Here is a 23855-nt window from a genome sequence, read left to right on the forward strand (position 1 = left end):
AATACGACAAAAAGAAAAAAACAAATGAACTAAGGAACTTCACTGTATTTAAAAACCACTCAGTCCTTGTCTCGCTGTTTTATTCCAGAGTAGACGACTTTTTCATCATTTGTCTCTCTTGTCTCCCTCCTGCTTTTCGGTCTGTCCTTTGCGAATTTCACAGTAGCATAGTTCACTTTATCATCATCGTCAGACTGTAAGGAAAATGCTTTATAGTTTCTTATGTTTTGGTGATATCATAATTACGTGTACGTTTTAATTATTTAACTGCTTTATAAGAAAGTTAGTATTTGCAGTAAATTTCTTCCAAAAAAAAAAAAAGATAAACAGTTCAATGGAATGCGTAACTTTTCATTTAATCAGCGATAGCGAAGTATCTTTTTTTTCTTTTCTTTTTTTTTGACCTTTAAAAGTCTTGACCACTTACCAGTTCATCTGATGTATTAGCAGGTCCACTTGCATCCTCCGCTTGCTGGTTTTTGGATTGTGCTAAAAATAAAAACAAGAACGATCATTTATCTTTCTCCCTAAAAGTGACTTGTATAATCAGAGTCTCTGAACCAATAACCTTTTGTCACTAAATGAGCATCACATTTTAATGCAGACATAAGCTAACAAATCATGATAATTCCATCTCTTGCATACACCATAACACAAAGAATAATATAAAAAAGCAGTTTCAGTTAAAAAGAAGTCTGCGAATATGGCATTTGTCACTCTTGAACTGTTCACTTTCTGTCTCGTGTTCGTCAAAACCTTTTACCTTTACGTTGTTTTCTCTTTAGTCTAAACCAGAGGGTAACGTTGATAAACCAGCTCAAAACTAAAACAATGGTATTCCAGATAAAGACCCCAATGAGTGTTTTATTTGGATGATTTGGACATTCTGAAATATAAAAAGAAAACATGATTTTATAAATTCAGAAAAATACATACTTTTTCCTCTTTGAATCAATCTTAATAAGAATCAGTTATACTGTGACCATTTGATCTGTGAAATTACAGTATGGCAAGAGAAGACTTACTAAAAGATAATATTAATAACAATAAGAAGAAGAAGAATAGGAATAATAAGAATAATAAGAAAAATAATTAACACAATATTAATCATTGTAATATATATGTTGTTTAATGACTTCATGAATAATTTACCACTTGTACTGGCTGAACTTCTTGTCTCAGGGGTCGCCGTCCCATATGTGTTCTGTACGCAGTTGTAAATTGCAGCTGAGTCCGAGGATTCTGTACTGTCATTCTTTGACTGATGATCGTGTCTGAAGAAGTACACACAATTTTCTTTTTCATCTACCAATATTTTTTATTTTTTGTTATGATCAGAGTTAATACTTACAAGATGAGACTATAAATGCTGACCCCTGTCCAGTGACTCCTTCTGTCCGGGAACAAGTAAAGTTGATAGAACGTCTATTCCAGGACATGCATTTTAGGTGCACCGGTACCTCTCCACCAACTGTTACATCTAAATACACAAAAAAGAGAGACACTGATCTCACATAGTTTCCTACAGCCTGACAGTTGTTAATACTGTCTCTAAAGTGGCTATTAGTTTTGTAGCAGTGTAGTAATGTACTTGATTAACACAATGATAAATGAGCAACTTACATGTTTCACAGAGGAACAAGAGAAGCATGAGGTGTTCAGTCATTGTAGCACGTACAGAGTTACTGTCTTTACAAAGGCCAGCCTCTCCTGACACTGAAAATGAGGCAGGCTTTCTTCTTAGCCTTTTATACACCACCACTAACAGGGCAGATGTCATCAACTAAAAATAAAGACCACGATCACATGCATACTTGTTCACGGGAAAAGTACTTGCACGCTATTGTTGAAAAACCACAAACACAGGGACTGGATTGTTGTGTCTGACTCTCAAGATTAGGAGTCATTATATAACTGAGAGGATTGATAATTTCTCTTTGTCTTTGGATATCAACCAGAGATAGAACGTGACATATTGGTTCTTTTCTCTTGAATCAAGCAAATTCACTGATCCTTTAGAAAGAATGACAAATATAAAGAATAACAACAATTTTAATCATAGCAGTACAGAGTACAAAACACACACACACACTGAGGTGCTTTCACACACAAACACAAATACGCCCACTCACATGGTGTGAACAAAGTTAACATCTTGCTGCAAAAAAAAAAAAGTGCAACTTTTAAAGGACAGCTTTGATTAGTTCATTTTGTTCATTTGTTGTCCATTGTTCAAAGCAAATCAACAATCAGGAATTGCTGAAATGTCAAAATCTTCATCTCAGTTTTATTGCCAAAATGCTAATTCTTTGATCTGAAATTCGCCATGGGCTCATTGCTTCACTAACAAAGGTCAATCTTCAGTTCATGTTACTGTCCACATTTAAGAAAGATTATAGTCGTGAAAGAGAGAGTAATTCACTGAGGCCTTAATGGAACATGATTCTTCTGTGTAGACTGAAGACTTACTCTTCAGTTGTTGCTCCTCCTACTTTTTTGCATAGTAATCTTTCCGCTGATGTAAATGATAGTGGACTGATACATGGTATTGACATTATGCTACTTAATTAAGCAATACGATGTACTTGTATCTGCATACTTGTATACTTATGACCTGTCTTGATTTGGTTGGTGGACCTTGGTTTATAGTCTATTTGGAGTCTGCAGGTCATTATGATGGCGGCGCGATAGTTTGCAGCGGCTTCTCTGGACCATGAATACGGCGTGTTTTTGTTTGTTTGCAGTCTCTCTGTCCGTTTTGACTGATGGCTAAGCTCGGCCTGCTGGGGCTCAACACCTCCATCTGCAACTGGATTCCCGACTTCCTCACTGGGAGGCAGCAGCAACAGCTCCAACTCCATCACACTAAGCATTGGAGCCCCTCAGGGGTGCGTGCTGAGCCCACTGCTGTTGACGCTGCTGACCCACGACTGCACCTCCAGCTCCAGCATGAACCACCTCATCAAGTTTGCCGACAACACCACCGTGGTGAGGCTCATCAGCAACAATGATGACAAGTCATACAGAGAGGAGGTGCGACGGCTGGTAGACTGGTGTAAGGTCAACAATCTGTCTCTTAACGTTGACAAGACCAAAGAGATGATTGTCGACTTCAGAAGGTCCAACGCTGTCCACTCTCCACTCAGCATCAGTGGTGCCACAGTGGAGCGAGTGAAGAGCATCAAGTTTCTTGGTGTTCACATTGCAGAGGACCTCTCCTGGACCAACAACACCAGTTCCCTGGCCAAGAGAGCCAAGCAGCGCCCGGACTTTCCCTGACGGCTGAAGAAGGTGCACCTCCCCAAATCCATCCTCAAAACCTCCTACAGGGGCACCATCGAGAGCGTCCTGACCAATTGCATCACTGTCTGGCATGGGAACTGTCACGAGAGAGTTCTCGAGAGAGTTGTGCGAGCAGCAGAGAGGATCCCCAGCACCTCTCTCCCCTGCCTACAGGACATTTCCACCTACCGAGCCATGCGCAAGGCCACCAGCATCGTAGCTGACTCTTGCCACCCCTCCCATGGACTGCTCACCCCCCCTCCCATCTGGGAAACTCTGCAGCATCAGGAGCAGGTCTGTCAGATTGTGCAATAGTTTCTTCCCCCAAGCAGTCCAGCTCCTGAACACCATGCTGCCACCATCTTCTCTGGACTCTATTCTTCATACTCTGCTTTGACACCCCCCCCCCCCCCCAGACTCGTAAACACATGCACACTACGGCTGATTGATCCAAGTACATACCATGCTGTACTCTCTGTAAATGTTTACATACTGGATACAGTTCTACAATACACACTTTGTTATATTGCACTCCCTGCCTTTTGCACTTTTGTTTGCACACTGTCTACTGTTCACACACTGTTTTCTGTTTTCCCACTGTCAAACTTATTTGTATCACTGTCATCTTATTTGTACTCAATGCACTGTGTCTTCCCATTGTGCTTTTTTTTTTTTTTTTTAATTTAGCTTGCATGCAATTCATGAGTCTATTAAAAGGGAGCTGAGTGATGAAGCTTCTAGACATAAAATGCATAAATACACGAAAGACACTCATTCAAAACTTCATTCTCAGTTGCATTGCATTATTTCCACCAATCACATAGATATTTGTACGTGTAACAAAATATTTTCATAATGTGCACCATCTCACCAAGGCTAAGAGTAAATAGTGTGATTAGTAATTATTAGCTGTTCTCATGTATAGTGACTGAAACAGAGTAGGTGAACTCTGAACAACTTAACAACTGTTAGTAGACAGTTAACAGGGCCCATTACACAAAGTCTTTGAAGCTCTTTCATATGAATGAACTGTTACCTACCATGTTTGAAGTAGTTATAAATGGAATAAGACAAAATGAAGAACAAAGATATTAAGAGTAGGTCAACATGATGACTCATTCTGACACTGTGTGTGTGTGTGTCTGTGTCTGTGTGTGTGTGGGTGGAAGCAGGCATGCATTCATGCATGTTGTCAGTTCTATGCATATGTGTGGTGTGTGTGTGTGTGTGTGTGTGTACATGTGTGCGTGTGTGTGTGTGTGTGTACTTCTCTTCCTAGCCAAACTTAACGATAACCTCTATTAAATAAACAAACAGAGAGACGCTGTGTGGTGTGGGGTCTGTAACATATTAACAGTTTTCTACTGATAAATTTAAATGATGCTTATCAATTGGGATATCAGTTGGGACCTTAAATTTATCCGGAAAATATGTGAACTGTATTTTGTCAGATATCTAAGCACATTTTCATTTTAGAAATCTGTGTTGTGATCCCATATCAGTTGCCTGGCTGCAGTGGATTAATGTAGCAAACCTTCCTGATTGGTTTTGGCTTCATTATAGCCTTACAATTCAATCCAATGCAAATCAGTTTAATTCAGTTCAACTCAATTCAATACAATTTCTGGTAATAGCAGAAATGGCAGTTCTCTCCATTATCACTTTCCTTATATCATTACCTTCCTTAAACTCCCACAGTTTTAACCAAATGAATATCTGACAAAGGGAGACATGCCTCATGTATTGAGCAAGTTAGTCATTACGAGAAGTGGCACTATGGGAAATCTGCAGACAAGTTTACCCAGAGTGAACCTTGACACCTTTTCCATTTGCAGCTGTGTCTGATCTTCCACTGGTCTCAGACACCGAGAACATGGTGTGCCACAGAACTTAAAAGTTGCAGGATGTGGCACCTCACCTCTCTGAGCATTGAATACACCAGAATGGAGCTTATGATTTTCTTATTCTACAAATTTCTGATTACAGGCTTATCTCACCACCAGAATGGAGTTCATTCATACAAAAAGACTTAATTAATTTTTCTCTAATCAATGAAAATTTAGCCTTATTCTCATATTAAACTGATTTTTTTGCACCCAGGTGTGATACACTCAGCTCTGTTGTGTTAGTTGCATTAGGCTATCTTTTTGAAAACACATTACTAGCATTAGCTACAATGCTAAACCCACATCAATGATGTTACGGGGCGACAAAAGCAAATTGGTTTTGCAAAGCAAACACAGTAGTGAATTTCAAAGCTGAAAAAAAAGATTAGCAGGGAATTTGTGTTGTCACTTTGACCTCTGTAATTTGAAGCTCTCAGTTTCACATGATAACATGTTTCATGCTCTCTTTAAGGCTGATCAACCCAATGGTTTATTTATTTGCCTGAAAATATTTAGCCAATAAGTTGAATCATCCTTAAGACCAACGATGTGCAAGATGCTATGTTATCTAATCCTATGTAGTGAGTTAGGTAATCATCTAAAACTCTAAAGCTGGCAACCAGGTTACGGCTGCTTTGAAATCCCAACCACAGCAGGAAGTTCAAGGGGTGCCCATGATGGCAGGGAGGGGCTGTGCTAGGCCCACTAACTAGGACACTGGGCCCCTCTCAATAAATGTGAAAATGCTAACAATGATGTGACTGCGGCAAAACAACATTTCAGATCATGAAGGTGGTGGTTGCATGCTAGGACAGGTACATAAAAACGTCTTCGAGCTCCGCTTATTCAATTGTGGTGATGTTTTACCATTATTTTATAGATGGGCAGTCTTCAAGATAGTATTAATTTCAACGGTATTAAACACCATGATCAATCTTAAAACAGGCATAATATTGCAACTGATAATAAAACCATTAAAAATGTTAGAATAACTAAAATATCACTGTGAAGCATGGCCTTATAGACCGTGTGAGTGTGAAAGCGAGCTGGGCGAGGAAAACGAGCATCATTCGCGTCAGGTTAGAACATCAGTGAAGTCTGCGTAAGCACCACATTGTTTCAGCTGAAAATTCCCATTGACGCGAGAATTGATCTTAAAGAAATCAAGGTGTGACAAATGCGTCTGTAACGAATAGAACTTAGTACTTCAATTTATTGAGACAGACCCAATTCGGGTTTCTAGTTGGAATGCACCGTTCTGATAGTGGATGTTACATGTGTACAGTAGTAAACAACACGGTTGCTTCAGTGTTGGTGTATTGCAATGCAGTGTAGTGTGAGGGGGCTGTTTCATAACTCTCGGACATACGGATGATTTTTCGGCATCTGGGCCCGGACCGAAATGGTTAAGCCACTGCATTAAACTGCTGGCAAATGAAACTGTGTGATATTAACAACCGCATATTGTGTTGTTTATGCATTTACTATATAATACAACATTAAATAATAACTTGTTGACGGCACTCAGATGAATGGGAATAAATCTATTTATGGCTCAGTTACAGAAAAATAAAACATTTTGGTGTGATAACAGCCCAACCATGTTTTTTTTTTTTTTTTAAATAAGTTTTAGAGACAAATTTAAGAAATTCCTCTTTACTGGTAGATGTGAAACTTGCACTGATCGTTGTTGCAGTATGTATTCGGAAACAGAATTTCAAGTCAGGAGAACATTTGTAGCTTTTCACTTCATCTGTCAACTCAGAAGGCATTTCAGTAAGCTGATTTACTGATTTAGCTTGATGATTTTTTAAAATCATATCAATCATGAATCATTATAAGCAAAATTGTTCCAGCCAAAAAAGGAGCTCAAGTAAAAGAAAAAAAAAGATGCGTAGAATAAGAAAGAACGATTGTAAAAAGGAAGTTAGAATTACACCTTTTATATGTAACTACTTGTTCTTATCATTTGGCTTAACTAGGGTCATAATCTGCATAAATCGTGTGTATTTATGTATCCATAAAGTGTGTGGTGCTTCAAACGTTAGCAAGCAAAATGTGTTCAACATATAAAATAACTCTGAATCAATGTACAAAAGAATGAATAAAATACCTCTTGCAGTTCCAACTTCAAGTCAGCAAAGAATTCAGCGCATATATATAAAGGTTTGCTATTCATTCCATACAATTCAGTCCGGTATACAGCGTTTCTTCATGTCCTCTTTCTGTCTTTACAGTCATGCCTCTGCCTGAGAATCTAAGAGCGATGTAGTTCAACTCAGTAACACCATCACCCTGCAGGAACAAAAGAGTCCACAGAGTATAATTATTTACCTTTTTTTTTCCAATTTACTCCAAATCGGATTTTTTTAGTCTTCGGATTTAAGTAGGAGACTTAAGTCTGTTTAAACGAGTATGTAAAGGACTACAGGACTATGTAAAGAACTACACTTCTGTTTCAACAAAAACTGCAACACACAAAATTTCTGCCAACCTGTAAACCTGGCGTGTCTGTTTGGTCATCAACGCTCCTCATGTTGTCACCTGTTGAATAATGTGGGCATTATACACATGAAGTATGACCTAAATATAGGCAACAACTTCTCTTCCATAAATTTAGAGATTGTTTTGAGAAAAGTTTAACTTCAAGGAATTTACCTGCTGTTTCTGATTTTTTCCTCTTTATGCAAAAAGCAATGTTCATAGCCAGACTCAAAATCAGTGCTGCTGACAGCCCAAATGCAGAAAAAATGTATCTACTGTGATCCCAAGATTTATCTGAAATACACAGAGAGAGAGAAAAAAAGTGTAATTTTATTATGTATGTGGATGTACGAGAAAGCAGCACTGATCTGCAATTCCTGACACACATTATTGAAAATCAAAATAGTAGGTTGGTATTAAGTGACTGGCACAAATGCCGTGATGATAATATCTATATCTATAAATATCAGCATAGTATACATTACCATCTTGCCTTCTTTATTTACTGTCTGCATCACTGTCAGGAAGGTTCTTATCATTTTTTCATCAGTTCATAATGAATCGGTTGTGATTAATTCATGAAGTAGAATGATTTGGTTGCTGGAACAGGACAAAACTTTAAAGGTTTACCGTCAGTTTTTATGCTGATTCCAGTCCCAAAAAGTATTTCTCCACATGTGGCCACAGCACAGTAATAAGTTCCAGCATCAGAGAGACTGAGTTTCTTCTTGGGGAGGTGATAGACACAGCTAAGTGTAGGAGAACCAGCCTCAGACCTCTTCTCACACTGATCACTCCTGTTTCCATGGGTGTAAATGATTCCTGGATGGGATTCTCCTGAACCATGTCTGAACCAGTAAACGCTGTGTTCTCCTGCACAGATCTCAGTGAGTATTTTACACTGGAGAGTCACACTGGCTCCTGGCTGGATAAGTTCCAGTACAGGCTCCTGTAGAATAGTTCCTCTGTTGTCATCCGGCCCTATTAAGAGAGTATGCTTATCCAACACTGACAAACTTAATAATGTTATGAAGACAAAGAATGCTTTCGTTTTTGTATTCTTCTCAATAACTTCTCCAGCATTAATGAGGAAGAATGATTCACCTTTGATTATTAAAACTGCACCATCTCCAAAGGAAACAATATTTATGAAAGACACAGCACAGTAGTATGTAGCTGAATCCGACGTTTCCGTCTTTGAAATACTCAGATTGAAGCTACCATGTCCTCTCGTCGCAGTGAAGCGCTGACCCTCTTTGAAATTGTTGCGATATTCACTTGGCTGAGAGTGGTGATAAGAATCTGCTATAAGGAGAGGCTTCTGTCCTATAGCTTGTTTGAACCACATCACTTTATTTATTTGTCCTTCTGGATGAAAGCACGTTAGCGTCACATCTTTCCCAACCTCGGTTAGTAACGTAGGGCGTGGTTGGACAATCTTAAAAAGTCCTCCAGCTGTTCAAACAAATGGTTTTATACATAGATGAGGAATGCGGTTAAAAAGCATATCTTAAAAACATGGCATATAATTTCAGTAAAGTGAGAAGAGTTTCTGAAAAAAAAAAGTCATATATTGTAATCACACTTACACGCTTGTGACAAGAAGACAATTGTCATAAACAATCTGTTCATTCTGTCTTCTTTTTCCAAGTTTACCCACATCAGGGTGTGAGGGAGTTACTGGCTCAGCACTAAGCTATATATACCGTAGTATTCTGAGATTGGGTAGCATGGTGTGATTTCATTGGCTGACCCCAAAAAACAGCCTGAGAGAATGTGCAATGTCAACCTTAAAGACCCTTATTTGGAACACGCCGATCCCAAAGATGTTTTCAAACAGAAGTGCCAATGCAAGACTGGAGTACCTAGCTAATACATTGCAGAAGGGCCAGATATTCAAATAAACAAACAATACCAAATTTCCTCAGGTAGGTCTTTGTTGTGTAAATAGATTAACTGCACAGATTAAGTGATAGTGTTTCTGTCATGCCACTGGTGTAGACAAGCACCAGTCACATTTCTTCCTGGGGCCTGAACATGAAGGGTAATAGTTACATCACATATAAGCAAGGTGTACCAAACATAACAGAGAAAACAAAGTTGCTTTAGTAAACGCCCCGTAAGGTATAGTTGTGTTTGACGGCCAGACTATCATAGGAAGAATATGGAAGAACTACTTTGTCACACTCACACTGAGCAGTGAGCGGTGAAATGGAGCCTCTGCATTTAACCCATCCTAACACCAGTGAGCACACACACACACTATGAGCTAAGAGCAGTGGGCAGCCGCTGGTGCCGGCGCCCGGGGCCCAAATCCAGGTCTTTTTGCAGGTGCCTTAGTCAAGGTCACTGACAGGAGTACTAATGCTAGCCGGCATGTCGTTGCCTTAGTGGGTATTAGTGGGTGCACAGTGAAATAACAGGAAAAATCCACTATGCTCCACTACAAGTAATGTCATCATGCAAAATATTTTAACAGACAGGTAATGACATAATACATTTCCCAATCTTAAACATTATGTCCTCATTTGTCACCTCTTCTGTGCAGTGCCTCACTGCCATCCTCTGGGGATTGTTAGTAGTACATTTGCCTTTAGAGTTTAGGGTGGTGTTTGAATTTAACCACAGTAGTAATGTCAGTAATCCGTGTCAAGCTTAAAGCCACAATTTTACTTTTCTATATCTCTGTATCTGTATTCCAGTTGGTACCCCAGTATAAGTCATAATGAACTTTAATTTGAGGGTTATGCGACTCTGTTCACAAGTTTCTATCCATAATTTTAAAATGTATATATTGTTGTTATTTCAAAGTTTGAAAATGGATCACAATTTTGGGCTACTCTGAGAGCATCTTAAGACTTTGTAAGAGATGGACAGTGCAGTTTTCCCTGAGGGAAGGAGCTGGATGAGGTGATGAGCAGGATGTGTGGGGCTGGAGATGATCCTCTTCGCTCACGTTGACGTCCGGTGGGTATGTAGGGATTCAACTAAGGGGAGTGGGAGGCCTATGATTTTGGATGCCTTGTTGACAATCCGTTGTAGTTTTTTCTGTGTTTGACTGTCCGTGCTTCCGTACCATGTTGTAATAGAAGATGTGATGATGGACTCAATGATGGCTGAGTTGAACAGGATGAGATGTTGAGGCTTGATGCGGTATTTTTTAAGCTGCCTTACGAGGTAAAGTCGTCACTGAGCTTTTGCAACGATATGTTCGGTGTTAGTTTTCCACTTCAGGTTATTGCAAATGTATGTTCCAAGGAATTTAAAAGAATCAGTGATGGTGATGGGTTCTCCATTTATTTGTATGGGTATGTTGGGGTTTAGCTTACATCGGAAGTCAATAATCAGTTCCTGGGTTTTGGCTGTATTGAGCAGGAGGTCATTGTTTGTGCACCAAGTGACAGCTTGGTCCAGCTCCGTGCGTTACTGGGTTTCATCATTGTTAGAGATGAGGCCAACAATGGTTGGATGTGAAGCGGTTGGTGTAAAGTGAAAAGAGCCAGGGGAGAGAACACAGCCCCGAGGAGCTCCTGTACTGAGGGTAAGGGGGCGTGAGGTTAGATAATTTACCTTCACCCTCTGTGGCCTGTTCCATAGAAATCTCCGGATCCAGTGGCATATGGCTGGGTCAGTGTTCATGTCCAAGAGTACTGTAAAACGGGCAGGAATAAGTTGTGTTTCTGATCACATAGGCACACGCGTGTGCAGAACATATCAGGTAGCCGAGATGGACCGGGCACTTAAAGAGAAACTTCTGTTTACATCCTGGACCATGGCTGACCGCAGCTTCACTAAAAAAGATAATGACACACTGCAAAATGCAACACCTCCAGTAAGGATATTTCATGCAAGGGAGGAAGCACCTCCATTATGAAGAAACATTTACTTCAACATGGCTTGATTCTGAAAGAATGCACCATGTTCAATGTCTCCCAGCCACAATAATGCCCCAAATACAGCTAACATTAACAGCAACGTCTCACGGTCAGGTACAAAACGGAGACGAGCTAACATTTGCCTTTTATATTGAAGGTAAACAAATGATGTCTACAAATTATTCTAATACATATTTTTCTAAGATTTCAGAGAGTACCCCTCCACCTCTGGTTCATCCCCAGAGACTCCCCTCTAGTACAGAAACTCCTTTCATTTTTGAAAATGTAGGGAAAAAGAAACCTTCCTGACACAGTTGACTGTCACAGTTACTGATTATAGCCTAAATATGCCAAGAAAAGTCAGGTTAATTTTTGTTCTTGAAAGATTTGCTCTTTTTTCTCCCCCAAAATTATTGGAATCGGAACCAAGAATCGATAACAACAGGTTTCAGTAAGCAGAATTGGAATCGGAATTGATAAAATTGAAACGATACCCAACCATAATCTTTAATTAAATGAATTTGTGAGTGGGGAAGAGTATGTGCATATGTGTGTAGGTGTTTGTTTGTGTATGCTGGGGGTGGGGCTGAGTGATTGGGGAGAATCAGAGGTTGGGGCTTGTCCTCATTTTTATCATATCATTTTTAAGCACATAGTGTGAAGAAAAAGAGCTCCGTTAGAGCACCATATACCTTTATTGAAAACTACCAGCAGCTTGGTCTAGCAGCTTGGGCCTTGATATAGTCCACAAAGATCTCTGTAAGTTCTTTTTTTAACATACACCAATCAAAGGTGAAAAAATACTCCATGGCCAAGTTATACTACTGCATTTTTTGTATCAGGCTGCAATTGGGGATGAAGTTGTCTGTCTGGAGCCCTTAATATGAAAATGTCAATTTGCAGCTGCTGAAGTACCACTGGTGTGTCACTGAGCAGAATGTGTCCTTGTCCATGGTGCTGAAATTGCCACTATTGATAGTACTGGTTGGGGTAATGACAGCATTTAGCATTTTTCTGAGAATACTTGGTCTGCTTAGCATCAGAGGGACACACCTAATTTGGATGCCCAAAACAACCAACCACAACACATTCAATTGTTCCAGGCCTTTTTAATGTTTTAACATAAATTAATATTTTAATTTGAAGAAAAGTATCAAGTATCAAGTTCAGTATTACAGGACTTTGTCTGACATCCATAAAATGAAAAAAATTTAGAAGAGATAACAGAGGAGCATTCAGTGCTGAATAACATTATGCACAGAATAATCAGATTTGATTAATAATAAATAATTATTAATTGCTGAGTCATCAACTATTAGAGTAATATCACAATTCATGGTGCGCTGCCATGTTGCATTAAACACTTAAACACTTTTTTTTTCTGATAGACATGTTACAAAGCTCTAATTCCATTCATCCTGTTGTCTCCAGCACTGTGTTTGCTACTAAATAGAATTTTTGAAAGCTTAACTCTGTAGTTTGTTGGTCATTTGAATGTGGATAAGAATAAAAAGCAGACGCATGAAATAGTTTGTGGAAGCAGAATAACACTTTAAACCTGTAAGGTGCAGCATTCCCTACTCAGACAATTTTGTGCAGATTAAAGATAGACAGTGCATTGACTGGTATTAAATTTACTCTGAGAGTGTTCATTTAACACTGGTGTAGAATTACGAGTGGGGATTCACAAGAGCATACACAACACCCGTTTCCTCTTGTCTTCTTTTCACATTTTGATGTTGTTGTGGTTTTAAGCTGAGTGCAGCATAGTTTGTAACATCCACGTCAGGATTCTGCAAAAGGGGTAAAATCCAACACGGTCAATAGGAATATAGTCAATAGGAATATAGTCAAGGATCTCATTCATCCCAAAATGAGCCAATAGTGTGATGATGATAATGCCTAAATAAGGGAAATTGTATTGCGAGAGTATCACATATACCTGCGCAAGAGTGTCTGCATGGTGATGACCTTCAAAAGATATAAAAAGGACAAAATCTCTAATTAAAAAAAAACAGTAGCTGGTTTTGAATCAACAAGTATTGCTATAAGTTTGAAGAATCTGATTGAATATGGGTAATTTTCATGCCACACGTCAAATGTAAGAAAGCAAAGTCATTACATATTATGTGTCATGTGTTAGCAGAACACAATAAACATATCACAGTCACAATACTTATTAACTTGAGTTTGCTTCGAGCAGTGCTCACCAATGGTTTCAATAACAATCATTCTGAATATATTTTGTTTGTAGATACATCTTTCTCTCTTCCCCCTCCACACTTGTAGTCGTATGTATATAGGTTAACAAATCTAACACTCAAAATGCATTGATATCTCAAAGCCAAAAACTTTACTATTAAGAAATATTTTAATCTACTAGGAGCACCAGAATCTACTATAAGCACATTTTGGAGTCAAATGCTGTTTAAACACTGGTGTACATAAAATCTTTTGATTAACTGATTATGTTTGATAAAGACCTGTCATTGATTGATTCTACTTCAATTCTACATTTGTCTTCTTGACTTTTTGCTCAACCTTTCTGGCTCATTCTGACAGTGTGACTGTTCTTATAATGCACCTGTGACCTATAGCACACTGTAAGATTTAGCTTTTTTTTTTTTTTTTACCTTTTTTTGCAGCTCTCCTCCATAAAAGAGTAATGATCAGATTTGTGAATACTGAGATCATGAGAAAAGATCCAAGGACCAGGATTATATGGACCAGGGTCATGTTAAGACCATCTGACATGGAAGAAGAAGAATGAAAAAGAGATATTGTAGTAGCTCTCCGATGCAATTATATAAGTAAAGTCATAAGAAGAAAGTTGTATTAATCTGAGTGGCCTTAAAAGCAGTTGGAAAAGGGCATCAAAGACCAAACTCTGAAGACTTGTTGGAAAAGTTAAGAAATTAATCTGTGAAACATCTAGTACATTTTCTTAGTTAATTCATAGCTCTAACAAAAAATTATGTGCTTTTATAATTATATGTGACTTGTAAAAAGACATTACCTTCAATCTCAATCCTAGTGCCACTCCCAAACAGTATCTCTCCACATGTTGCCACAGCGCAGTAATAAGTTCCAGCATCAGAGAGACTGATATTTGCCATGGGGAGGTTGTAGACGCAGCTTTGTGTAGGAGAACCAGCCGCGGAGCTCTTCTCACACTGATCACTCCTGTTTCCATGGGTGTAAATGATTCCTGGATGGGATTCTCCTGAACCATGTCTGAACCAATAAACACTGTGTTCTCCTTTACAGCTCTTGGTATGGATTGTACATTGCAGATTTAATTTATCTCCGGTACTGATGTGATGAAATTCAAGCTTCTGAGAAACGTCAGTGAATTTTGAATCTGCACAAAATGTGAAATGTATATATGTAAATTTAAATTGGTTAATAATTTTAGGTGTTCACTTGTTTATTTGTTTAAAGAATCCAGTCTTTCAAAGATTTTCACTCACCACTTGGCTTGACTGTAAGATGTACACCATCTCCAAAATAAAACTGATCATACCATCTTATACCACAGTGATAGAAGCCTGTATCAACGACCCCAATACTTGTTATAGTTAATGTTGAATTCCTACTTGCTACTTGGAGTTCTAAATGTGGGTCACCCAAAAACTCGTCTTGAAACTGTTCAGTTCCATAATACGTTGACACAATGGGTCTTAGCTTCTGTCCGGGGCTCTGCTTCAACCAAATCCAATCCATTGCTTTTTCTGCAGTGGTGTTACACTCCAAAGTGACAGAGCCTCCCAGTGGAGCAGACAGTGATGGCTTTGGCTGAGAGACAGTGGGGCTTGGATTTTCAGCTGAAACTGTAGAAACGTAGCGTAAACTTGTGAGCGTCTCAAAATGAATAAATGACAAATAAAACCAAAAAACTTGATCTGTTCCAGTTTTTTTTTTTCTGTTGTACAAGAATTGGAAAGAAATGGTGCTGTTGTTATTTCTAAAAAACAAAAATAAACAAAAACACTCACATGATATTTGAAGAATCAAGACAAAAAAAGCCAGACCAGTCATCGCAGTGCTTCTTTGTGAAGGGCACTTCTCATCTGGCTGGAAAAGAGATGAACAGATAAATTTCAGGGCTGAAACAAGATGCGTGTTCTTCCTGTAGTCAGCAGACCTCTTAGGTGACACCCATTTTCTCCCATTTTGTGACAGAAAACTGCGTCTGAGAGTGTTCTCACGCTGTGGAATAGTTGGTTTTAGATGCGTATTGTCAACCAACCAACACAACATAAAAAACTGTATCGTCTCTTAAAAGAGCTTTGAATCAAGAATTTTGATGTTAAAAAAACATTTAGTTGACTTGTACAGGGTTTGTCTGAGATCATATGCCTCTGGAGGAAGGCTGGGGTACCACAACAGACCAAAGCTATCACTCCCAACCAATTCATAACCATGTCATGTCATCATATTTCAAAAATGGGATTTTCACTGGTCACTGATGCACCCAATGTGTAAATCAAGATAGTTGTTATACTTGGTATAGAAACCAAGTTTTCAAAGCTATTAGACTAATGTTGAATCAATGGAATAAATGTTGGGATCATCTTTGAGGCTCTTAGGAGTTCTTAAGATTTTTATAGTCAAGATTTTGGCTCAGTTGACAGTTCTGGCCTAGTTGTGAATCTTACCAACCTGAACTGGCCAAAATGAAGAGCCAGTATATTCTAGGTAACTATCAAACATGGCATTCTAGTCAGATGAAAGTCAAAGCAGAAAGGCCTTCCTGTTACTTCATAGTCTTGTAAGTCAGCTACATCATAGCAGCAAATTAAAATCTGTTGGTGTTGGAGCTGTCTGCCAATGCTACTAATGAATAATGTATTTTAATCCGACATAAATTTCAGAGGATTATTCCATTTTTTTACACAAGTCAGCTATTGTTTGACGTACAATATCCTCAGTTCTATGTATTTTTCTGAAAAACAAGCAGTTGGTATGAACGTGGTAAATATTCCATTAACAGTCAGATTGGTTAGGCTTTGTGTTCTAATACACATTGCTCTAGTGTGATGGGAGAGATGGTGACTTAAATAAGCTAATATGGCTTGGACAGCGTGTGATTTCCAAGCTCCGATCAGGTGCAAAAATAGATTCTTATAGGACAAGCATGCAGGTCAGCTTCTTTTTTTATAGATGCTACCATCAGTGTAGGCGCAGTTCTTCTGAAGTGGTCGGGCAATGGATGGTCTGTCTGTCTGTAGAATGCAAGTTTCATGAAAACCTGTCACATTCTGCTACCGCCCACTGAAACCCCAGACTCAACGGCAAGACTTTATTTTTGGACAGCAAGTGTGAGGGTGGAATGTCACACAGAAAAAGCTGTGCTGATGTTCGTTTTCATGACGTGGAATGAAATTGGTTTTTGGTTTTTGTTGTTTGTTTGTTTGTTTGTTTGTTTTTCCCACATCTGAGATTTTGTGCTACTAGTTTTCCTGGTAGCATTGTGATTCTTTTTTGCGTTGTTTTCAGTGATGTAATTCAGCGTTTTCACGAGCCTGTTTTTTGACAACGTGCAAGATGGTTAATCTTCAATAGTCTAAAGCTACACCTTAAGCAAATACAGCTTACACCACCTACACAGGTTTGTTCATCTCCTCAGAAATACCTTTGTGCCTGACATGCATTTCATGAATCAGTACCTCCTCCTTTGTGAAACACTTTTGATGGACACACCAAAAAGCAGTTGTGTCACCATTTTGACTTTTAAAGGACAAAACAAGGGCATGCTTGTCGTGCAGGCTTGATACACACGCTACATAACATTTAATGCCAGTGACCCCTTCAAAGGTTATTTTATTTACCAAGGTCACACCGGGATACACTGTAACTGCTGTATTGTAAGCTCTGTCCTTGTGTGGTCCATTAGGCTCAGAAAGGACACCGGTGATCATGGATGGAACAAAAACACTCAACTAATGTTTGAATAGGCTTGAGTGAGGGTGGCCATGACTGTTCTCAACAGAAGACAGAGGCCTTGTTTTTATTTGCTCTTTTTAGTGTCCTCTCTCTCTCTCTCTCTCTCTCTCTCTCTCTCCCCCCATCTCCCCACCCACTTCTCTCCCCCTTTCTTCACCATTCTCTTTATTAGACTCCTCCTCTTTCCATCAGCAGATATGAGTCTGTTCTCATTTAGTGCCGCCACCGCAAACGGCATATTCTTGTACTCATTACTGAAAGCTTCAAACTCCTTTGAATGACTTCCATCATTCCTAATTATTCTCAGTTGACTTTACTTGAACAGTCTTAAACACTGTTTGGTTTATCCGGTTTTGCGTGAGTTTTCCTTCTGAAGTGTGCCATTTATCTTATGAGAGCCGTGGTAGTTTTATCGTAAATGAGAAACAAATGAGAATGAGAAAAACAGGTCAGTTCACCACATTGAAACACATCCTGTGCTAGAAACCACAGAGAAATGAGAGACTGAAACTGAGAGAGAGAAAGAGGTGTAAGGGTCTGTTTGTGTGTGCAAAGGCTACCCAGAAAGACCACTCAAAAGGAGTGAGAGGAGTTGAGCATGCAACAGACCGCAGAACAAATGCATTTGTCTCTCATTGCATACAGAGGCGGTTGGGCGGTTTGCTACTGATAAGTCCCAAGACAAAATAAAAAAAAAAAAAAAACAGCGTTGTATTACTATAAGTTGATTATACATGTTAAACATGTGGTAGCTGTTTGCAGAGATAGTTGCCTCAAAAGCCTCGTCATGTACATGTACCTTGCCATACACATACACACACATGCAACACACACACACACACACACGCACACACACACACACACACATATTTTCATATTTCTTCACACAATCTACTCTACTGTATGTTACTTGTAATTTATTTTAAAATGTTAACAACACAACATTATTTTAAAGCTGCACATAAGCTTTTATCCCCTTCCTCAGCAGTTTTTAGTGCAAACTGAAACCCAGTGAGATGCATTCATACCACTGCCCTCTACAGAAAGATTCATGAACTGCACAACTTTGAATATGCCTTAATGTCCTACAAGTATCTGAATTTCATAACGAATAACTAATAAACAGATCTACAGTATAACTTCTCATGCCTCTGTGTTTTTTTTAAATGTCATCTTTTTAATAAATACGATGGCTGAGATGGATAAATGAAACTGTTGCTATAGACTAACTCACTAGGCCCAGAATAGTAATTTGTTAAGGCCATCAGTCCAGTTTAGATGACCCTGTACTTCTGTGATAACACATGGTAGTTTGTGTTGTGATTTCAGATACTGATCATATTATAATTTGCCCTGTGATTAGATGTCTGTGATCTTTCATGATAAAGAGATGGCAAGTACCACAGTGATGACAAGAAACATAAGTGAAAACTGTGACTGTGCAGGTTAGTTGGTTGTTTCCCTTTCATAAATGTGGTTACAACAGCTGCAATTTGACTGTATGCAATTATTTTGTGCGTTACGAGTGTGACTAAGCAAGAGCTTGCTGTAGAACAATAAGAGGAGAAAGGGGAGAAGTTGAGTAACTGTTCCCAGTTAAGAAGTTGAGTATTGAGTCCACTCTCTGATAGGTGGAGTTTGAAATGTGAGACAGCAGTCAGACGAAGCGTCAGTCACACAGACAGAGTGGGTGGGTTTTTTCACATGCAAGGCCTTTCCCTCTGACACTATTGTTATAATGTTCAATTTAGACATCTACAGTTAAATGAAATTGCCCAAAACGCATTTATTTTGAGTGTAGTCACAAAAAGACCCAACAGGAAACATAGATTTTGGTTTTAGTGGTTTGCTGGTTTTCGATTATTGTCAAGGCATCATGTATACAACAGTACACATTAAGGTTCAGTAATATAGCTGGTAGTCAATGTGCCTAAAATGCTCTTCGGATACTCACGGGGGTGAGCGTAAACCACAGACCACTTACCATACCCCACACCCCACACACACACACACAGAGAAACATTTACAGAGACAGGTTATTCAGCCATGACTACAGTGGAAATGTATGACTTGCAAAAGGTGCAGCTTCACATGATTAGTACATTTCTTGTGGTGACAAATCTTATAGTATTGAAGATGAAATAATAACCTAACTTGCACTACAAATCAGCATCTGATTACTTCAAGAAGGCTGCTTTGTGATCAATGTTCTGCGGTGAAAACATTCACATTTGCATTTAAGACAGGAGCAGTCCGGAATAGACAGGGTCCTGTTTTGTCTTCTTAACCCTATTTCCAGGTCTTCTCTCATGAAATGTCACAGTAGCATAGTTTAGACTGGTCGGCTCAGTATCATCACAAAGCTGAAATAAAAGATGGAAAATAAATGTAATTCCACTGTCACAACTTAATTCATAGCCCCATAAACTCATGCATATTCTTCTGCAAATAATTACTAGTACGCGTGCTTGCTTTTTTACTATGTTTGCTTCATATTCACTGCTGTAAATACTGAAAGTGAAATTAATGTCCATATCATATTCCTTTTCATATCCCATGCATTCAATTTGAGTGAATATTTTACTTTCTGCACTGTCAAGCACATTTTTCCTCTTTTAAACTAGTGGTTTGAGGCAAGTGCTTTAAGTTCTCTTTTGCCATGTTTAATTCTATTCACTCAGGCCTAAGTAGTCAGACTATTAATTACAGAACCATCTTTTTTTTTTACGTTTTATTGACTCCATAAAGTGTGAGAGCTTCAACTGCATCATTATGAAATGAATTAACATGCTCTTCAATTACCTGTTCTCTGGAAATGTTGCTATGGGCGTCTCTAGGTTCTACCACCTTTGTTCTTTCACCTAAGAAGAAAGATGGACTGGGTTTTATGGTATGTCTGTTTTTTCTAATTACACAGTCAGTTAAAGCCAAATGAGCTCTGACAATATTGGTTACAAAGGTTGCATACCTATTCAAACAAGTTAGAATGCATTAAGGTGGGTATAGATTATCTTCCTCCTGCTTGGTCAAAACAGTAGGCATATCGTAATCCTTAATTATTAGATTACAGCAGGAACACAATCCTTCAATTATGCAACACGACAGAAGGATGACTGCCTACCCCCTCATTACCTGTGCTTATATTTTTGTACTTCATTGCTTTTCTATTTAAGATAAAAACCATACCTGAACTAGAGGCCTTTTTCATTTTTAGGAAAAGTATGATGTTGGCAGTTAAACTCATTAATAACGTCACTCCGAGGCCATAAGCGATGAACTTTGTGCTTTGGTCGTTTGAACCATCAGAAGCTGAAACATTTGGAGTATATTTGAAACAATGATCCATCATCAATCATCAAATTATTCACTGAACATTTTTAATTTTCACATTTTTAATTTTCACAAATTTAAACTAGTTTTTACTTTGGTTTATGCATTTAGGTTTATGTTTTGCATCATCTGCATTCAGCTAAAAGACACTGTATTTGGTTTTTCACGTGTGTGTGTGTGTAATTTTCTGTCTGGAAATATCAAACTTACCTGCAATATTTAACTCTGTTCCGTTCCCATACAATATCTGTCCACATGTGGCTACAGCACAGTAGTAGGTTCCAGCATCAGATGGACTAAGGTTCCTCTTGGGGAGGTGATAGACACAGCTCTGTGTAGGAGAACCAGCCTCAGACCTCTTCTTACAATGATCACTCCTGTTTCCATGGGTGTAAATGATTCCTGGATGGGATTCTCCTGAACCATGTCTGAACCAGTAAATATTTCGTTCTGCTGTAGAGATGTTGGCGTGAATTTTACACTGGAGAGACAGATCATCTCCTGGTTGAAATGACCCAAATACTGGCTCCTGAAGAATGGTGTGTGTGTCAAGATCAGCACCTTGAAAATAAAATACCACGTTTTGAGTCTGTGAAATTTGAGAATTGTCTTTTGCTGTGCATTGACATAAAATAATACACCATGATTTAGATATGCAGTTAGACTGAGCTTAGACGAACAGATAGGATTTTTCTTATCTATGCTGATATTGACATAAAAGAACACCACAGGTGTTATCAAATTTTAATATGATTATTATAATTGTACACCCAAGTCTTGCTGAATGATAAAGCACTGACATTTCATCAAGCCAATCAACCGCAGGTCTGTTCACTTTACTTGACTTATTTTTCAGCATCTTTTTGCCAATGTGCAAGAGTGAAAATGTTACAATGATAATGAAAAATGTAACTTACGTTTTACCACCAAAAGAGTACCATTTCCAAATGTCACCTTGTTCACAAGGGATACTGCACAGTAGTATGTAGCCAAGTCCGCTGGTTCTATCTTCGAGATACTGAGGTTAAAACTATCGATTCCTCTGTTTGGAATGAAACGTTTGCTCTTGTTGAAGCTCTTCTCAAGTTCTGCTGGACTTGTATGATAATAAGATGTCGCTATAACAACGGGACCCTGTCCGATTGTCTGTTTCAACCACATCACACTTGTTGCCTTGTCTTTTGGAAAAAAGCAAGACAGGTTGGCATTCGCCCCAGCCTGAGTTATGAGTACTGGATCCATCTGATGAACAATAGACAGGGCACCACCTAATGAAATGAAAATAACGTTACACTGTATGAAGAGCTATTGTCATGTTACTGCTATGCAAATGTTCATTCAACACCCTAGATCCTTCTTTCCTCTCAAATGAAGTTTTAATGACATTGTATTACTTACCAATTGCTAAGTATGTCAGTAGGGGCATGTACAGAGCAGTCATGACTGCTTTAAGGTCTCCTTCACATTACTTGGAGTGAAGCTTCATTCTTTAACCGCTACTGTGGTACAGTCACTGGCAGGCATGTGACCCCGGCATGTCTTATTGGCTGTTTTAACAGGAAATTTGAAAAGGGGGCTGTTACAAGGACAGGGGCAGGTGTCCAACTTCCCTGTCATACCTCTCATTCACACACACACACATACATGCACGCACATACGCGCGCACATACGCACACACGTACACACACACACACACACACACACACACACACTCACACACGCATATACACAGAGACCATGCACAAAGAGATTGGGGGGCTGACATTACTTAATTAATTCATTTGTACAGTTTGTGTTAATTAATTGTTAGGGTCTACTGACTTTGCTGATAGCTTGTGTGTCTTAATATAATATAGTTCTATACAAATGGGCCACAAATGATCTCCTGGTAAGCCAGTGTTCCTCTAAGGTTTAGACAATGTCTATAACATATCTGTGGTACACACTGAGGTTTAGATGATATCAGTGATCTATCTAAACTCCAGACTGAGTTTTAGACCATATCTGTGATATATCTGAAGTCCAAACTGAGTTTTAGACTACATCTTTGATATGTCCAATGTCCAGATTGTTTTAGACTACATATGTGATATATCTGAAGTCCAGACTAAGATTCAGACTGTTACTGTTGCATTCCATTGCATTCATACACTGTTTGAAGCAGCAACAAATAGGATTCTTGGCCTCTGATTCAGTATTCTGTACAATTATAGTTTGGTACTGATTAAAGTCTGAAAATTAAACGTGTTGTTGAATAAACCATAACCTGTGTCCATAAAACACTGAAACCAAAAGGAATCTCTGACTACCCTTTATCAGTCATACTCTTATACACACACTCCACATGAAGCTAGGAGGCCATAAGGCCAAGAGAAACGCATCTGTTTGGGTGTGTCTGACAGGTTCTTCAGTTGCCATGACAACTGCCAGAGAAAATGCTTCACTTTTCCACAAGAATGTGATGTATGTGGAGATGTGATGGTGAGAGGTGGATGCTCTGGGATACAAACACTGGCAGAGGCAACACTGAGTGGACGACCATGGTGGTGGAAGACCATGTTCTGCTAGCTTGAGCTACATGAAAGTTCAATACATAAAAGTTGTCATTTCGTTTTATGTGTCTGTCTACACTGTCTTTGGAGAAACAGGACCTTCAAAGGCATGGATTCATCCTGTACAGATCTTCTTATACAGTTAAGTTATGATGTTTTTTCTTTTTTATTCATCAAAATAAAAGCAGTTAACACAATTTTTTGTCGTTGTCGTTGCTGTTTTGGTCGTTGTATTTAATATTTGTATTTAATATTTTGCATCTTACCATTTGTAATGAACTGGTCTCCTCCCTCACCGATTTTAGCCACTCGACGATCTGAGTCACCGGTTTACTAATCACCGGTCTGCTCACTCATCCTCTCCCTCACCTGTTCTCACTCCTTTGCACTCATTCACCGTTCTATGTAAGCCCCTCTGTTTTACCGTCACATTGCAAAGTCTACATTTGCCACGAATGTGTGCTGAGTGTTTCTCTGGTTGCGTAAATAGTTGAACTGTT

General features: G+C 38.8%; 2 protein-coding genes across 2 annotated transcripts; both read right to left on the reverse strand.

Annotated features, from left to right (window-relative positions):
* Positions 1 to 7343: 7343 nt before the first annotated feature.
* LOC115816210 (uncharacterized) lies at positions 7344 to 11271 on the reverse strand. The gene is made up of 5 exons (XM_030779177.1): positions 11223 to 11271; positions 8757 to 9107; positions 8283 to 8633; positions 7663 to 7712; positions 7344 to 7463 (listed from the first exon to the last, which is right to left on the reverse strand). Exons 1-5 carry the CDS (start codon positions 11269 to 11271, stop codon positions 7344 to 7346), a joined length of 921 nt encoding a protein of 306 aa, XP_030635037.1.
* Positions 11272 to 13277: 2006 nt separating this feature from the next.
* On the reverse strand, positions 13278 to 22244 carry LOC115816211 (uncharacterized). Its single transcript, XM_030779178.1, has 6 exons — positions 22202 to 22244; positions 21721 to 22071; positions 21014 to 21364; positions 15124 to 15357; positions 14544 to 14750; positions 13278 to 13429 (listed from the first exon to the last, which is right to left on the reverse strand). Exons 1-6 carry the CDS (start codon positions 22242 to 22244, stop codon positions 13278 to 13280), a joined length of 1338 nt encoding a protein of 445 aa, XP_030635038.1.
* Between the last annotated feature and the right edge of the window lie 1611 nt (positions 22245 to 23855).

The sequence above is a fragment of the Chanos chanos genome, chromosome 7 (genome assembly GCF_902362185.1).
Source record: "Chanos chanos chromosome 7, fChaCha1.1, whole genome shotgun sequence".
Taxonomy (NCBI): domain Eukaryota; kingdom Metazoa; phylum Chordata; class Actinopteri; order Gonorynchiformes; family Chanidae; genus Chanos; species Chanos chanos.

What these genes read in the sequence shown, in the direction of transcription:
- LOC115816210 (XM_030779177.1), bottom strand. Translation starts at nt 11,271, where the DNA reads ATGCCACTGGATCCGGAGATTTCTATGGAACAGGCCACAGAGGGTGAA. An exon ending in TGCAGTTTTAATAATCAAAG is followed by an intron (nt 8,634 to 8,756) that starts GTGAATCATTCT and finishes CTCTCTTAATAG; the next exon opens with GGCCGGATGACAACAGAGGA. An exon ending in CAGACACGCCAGGTTTACAG is followed by an intron (nt 7,464 to 7,662) that starts GTTGGCAGAAAT and finishes TTGTTCCTGCAG; the next exon opens with GGTGATGGTGTTACTGAGTT.
- LOC115816211 (XM_030779178.1), bottom strand. Translation starts at nt 22,244, where the DNA reads ATGACTGCTCTGTACATGCCCCTACTGACATACTTAGCAATTG. An exon ending in ACTGACATACTTAGCAATTG is followed by an intron (nt 22,072 to 22,201) that starts GTAAGTAATACA and finishes TCATTTCATTAG; the next exon opens with GTGGTGCCCTGTCTATTGTT. An exon ending in CACTAGGATTGAGATTGAAG is followed by an intron (nt 13,430 to 14,543) that starts GTAATGTCTTTT and finishes TCCCTTATTTAG; the next exon opens with GCATTATCATCATCACACTA.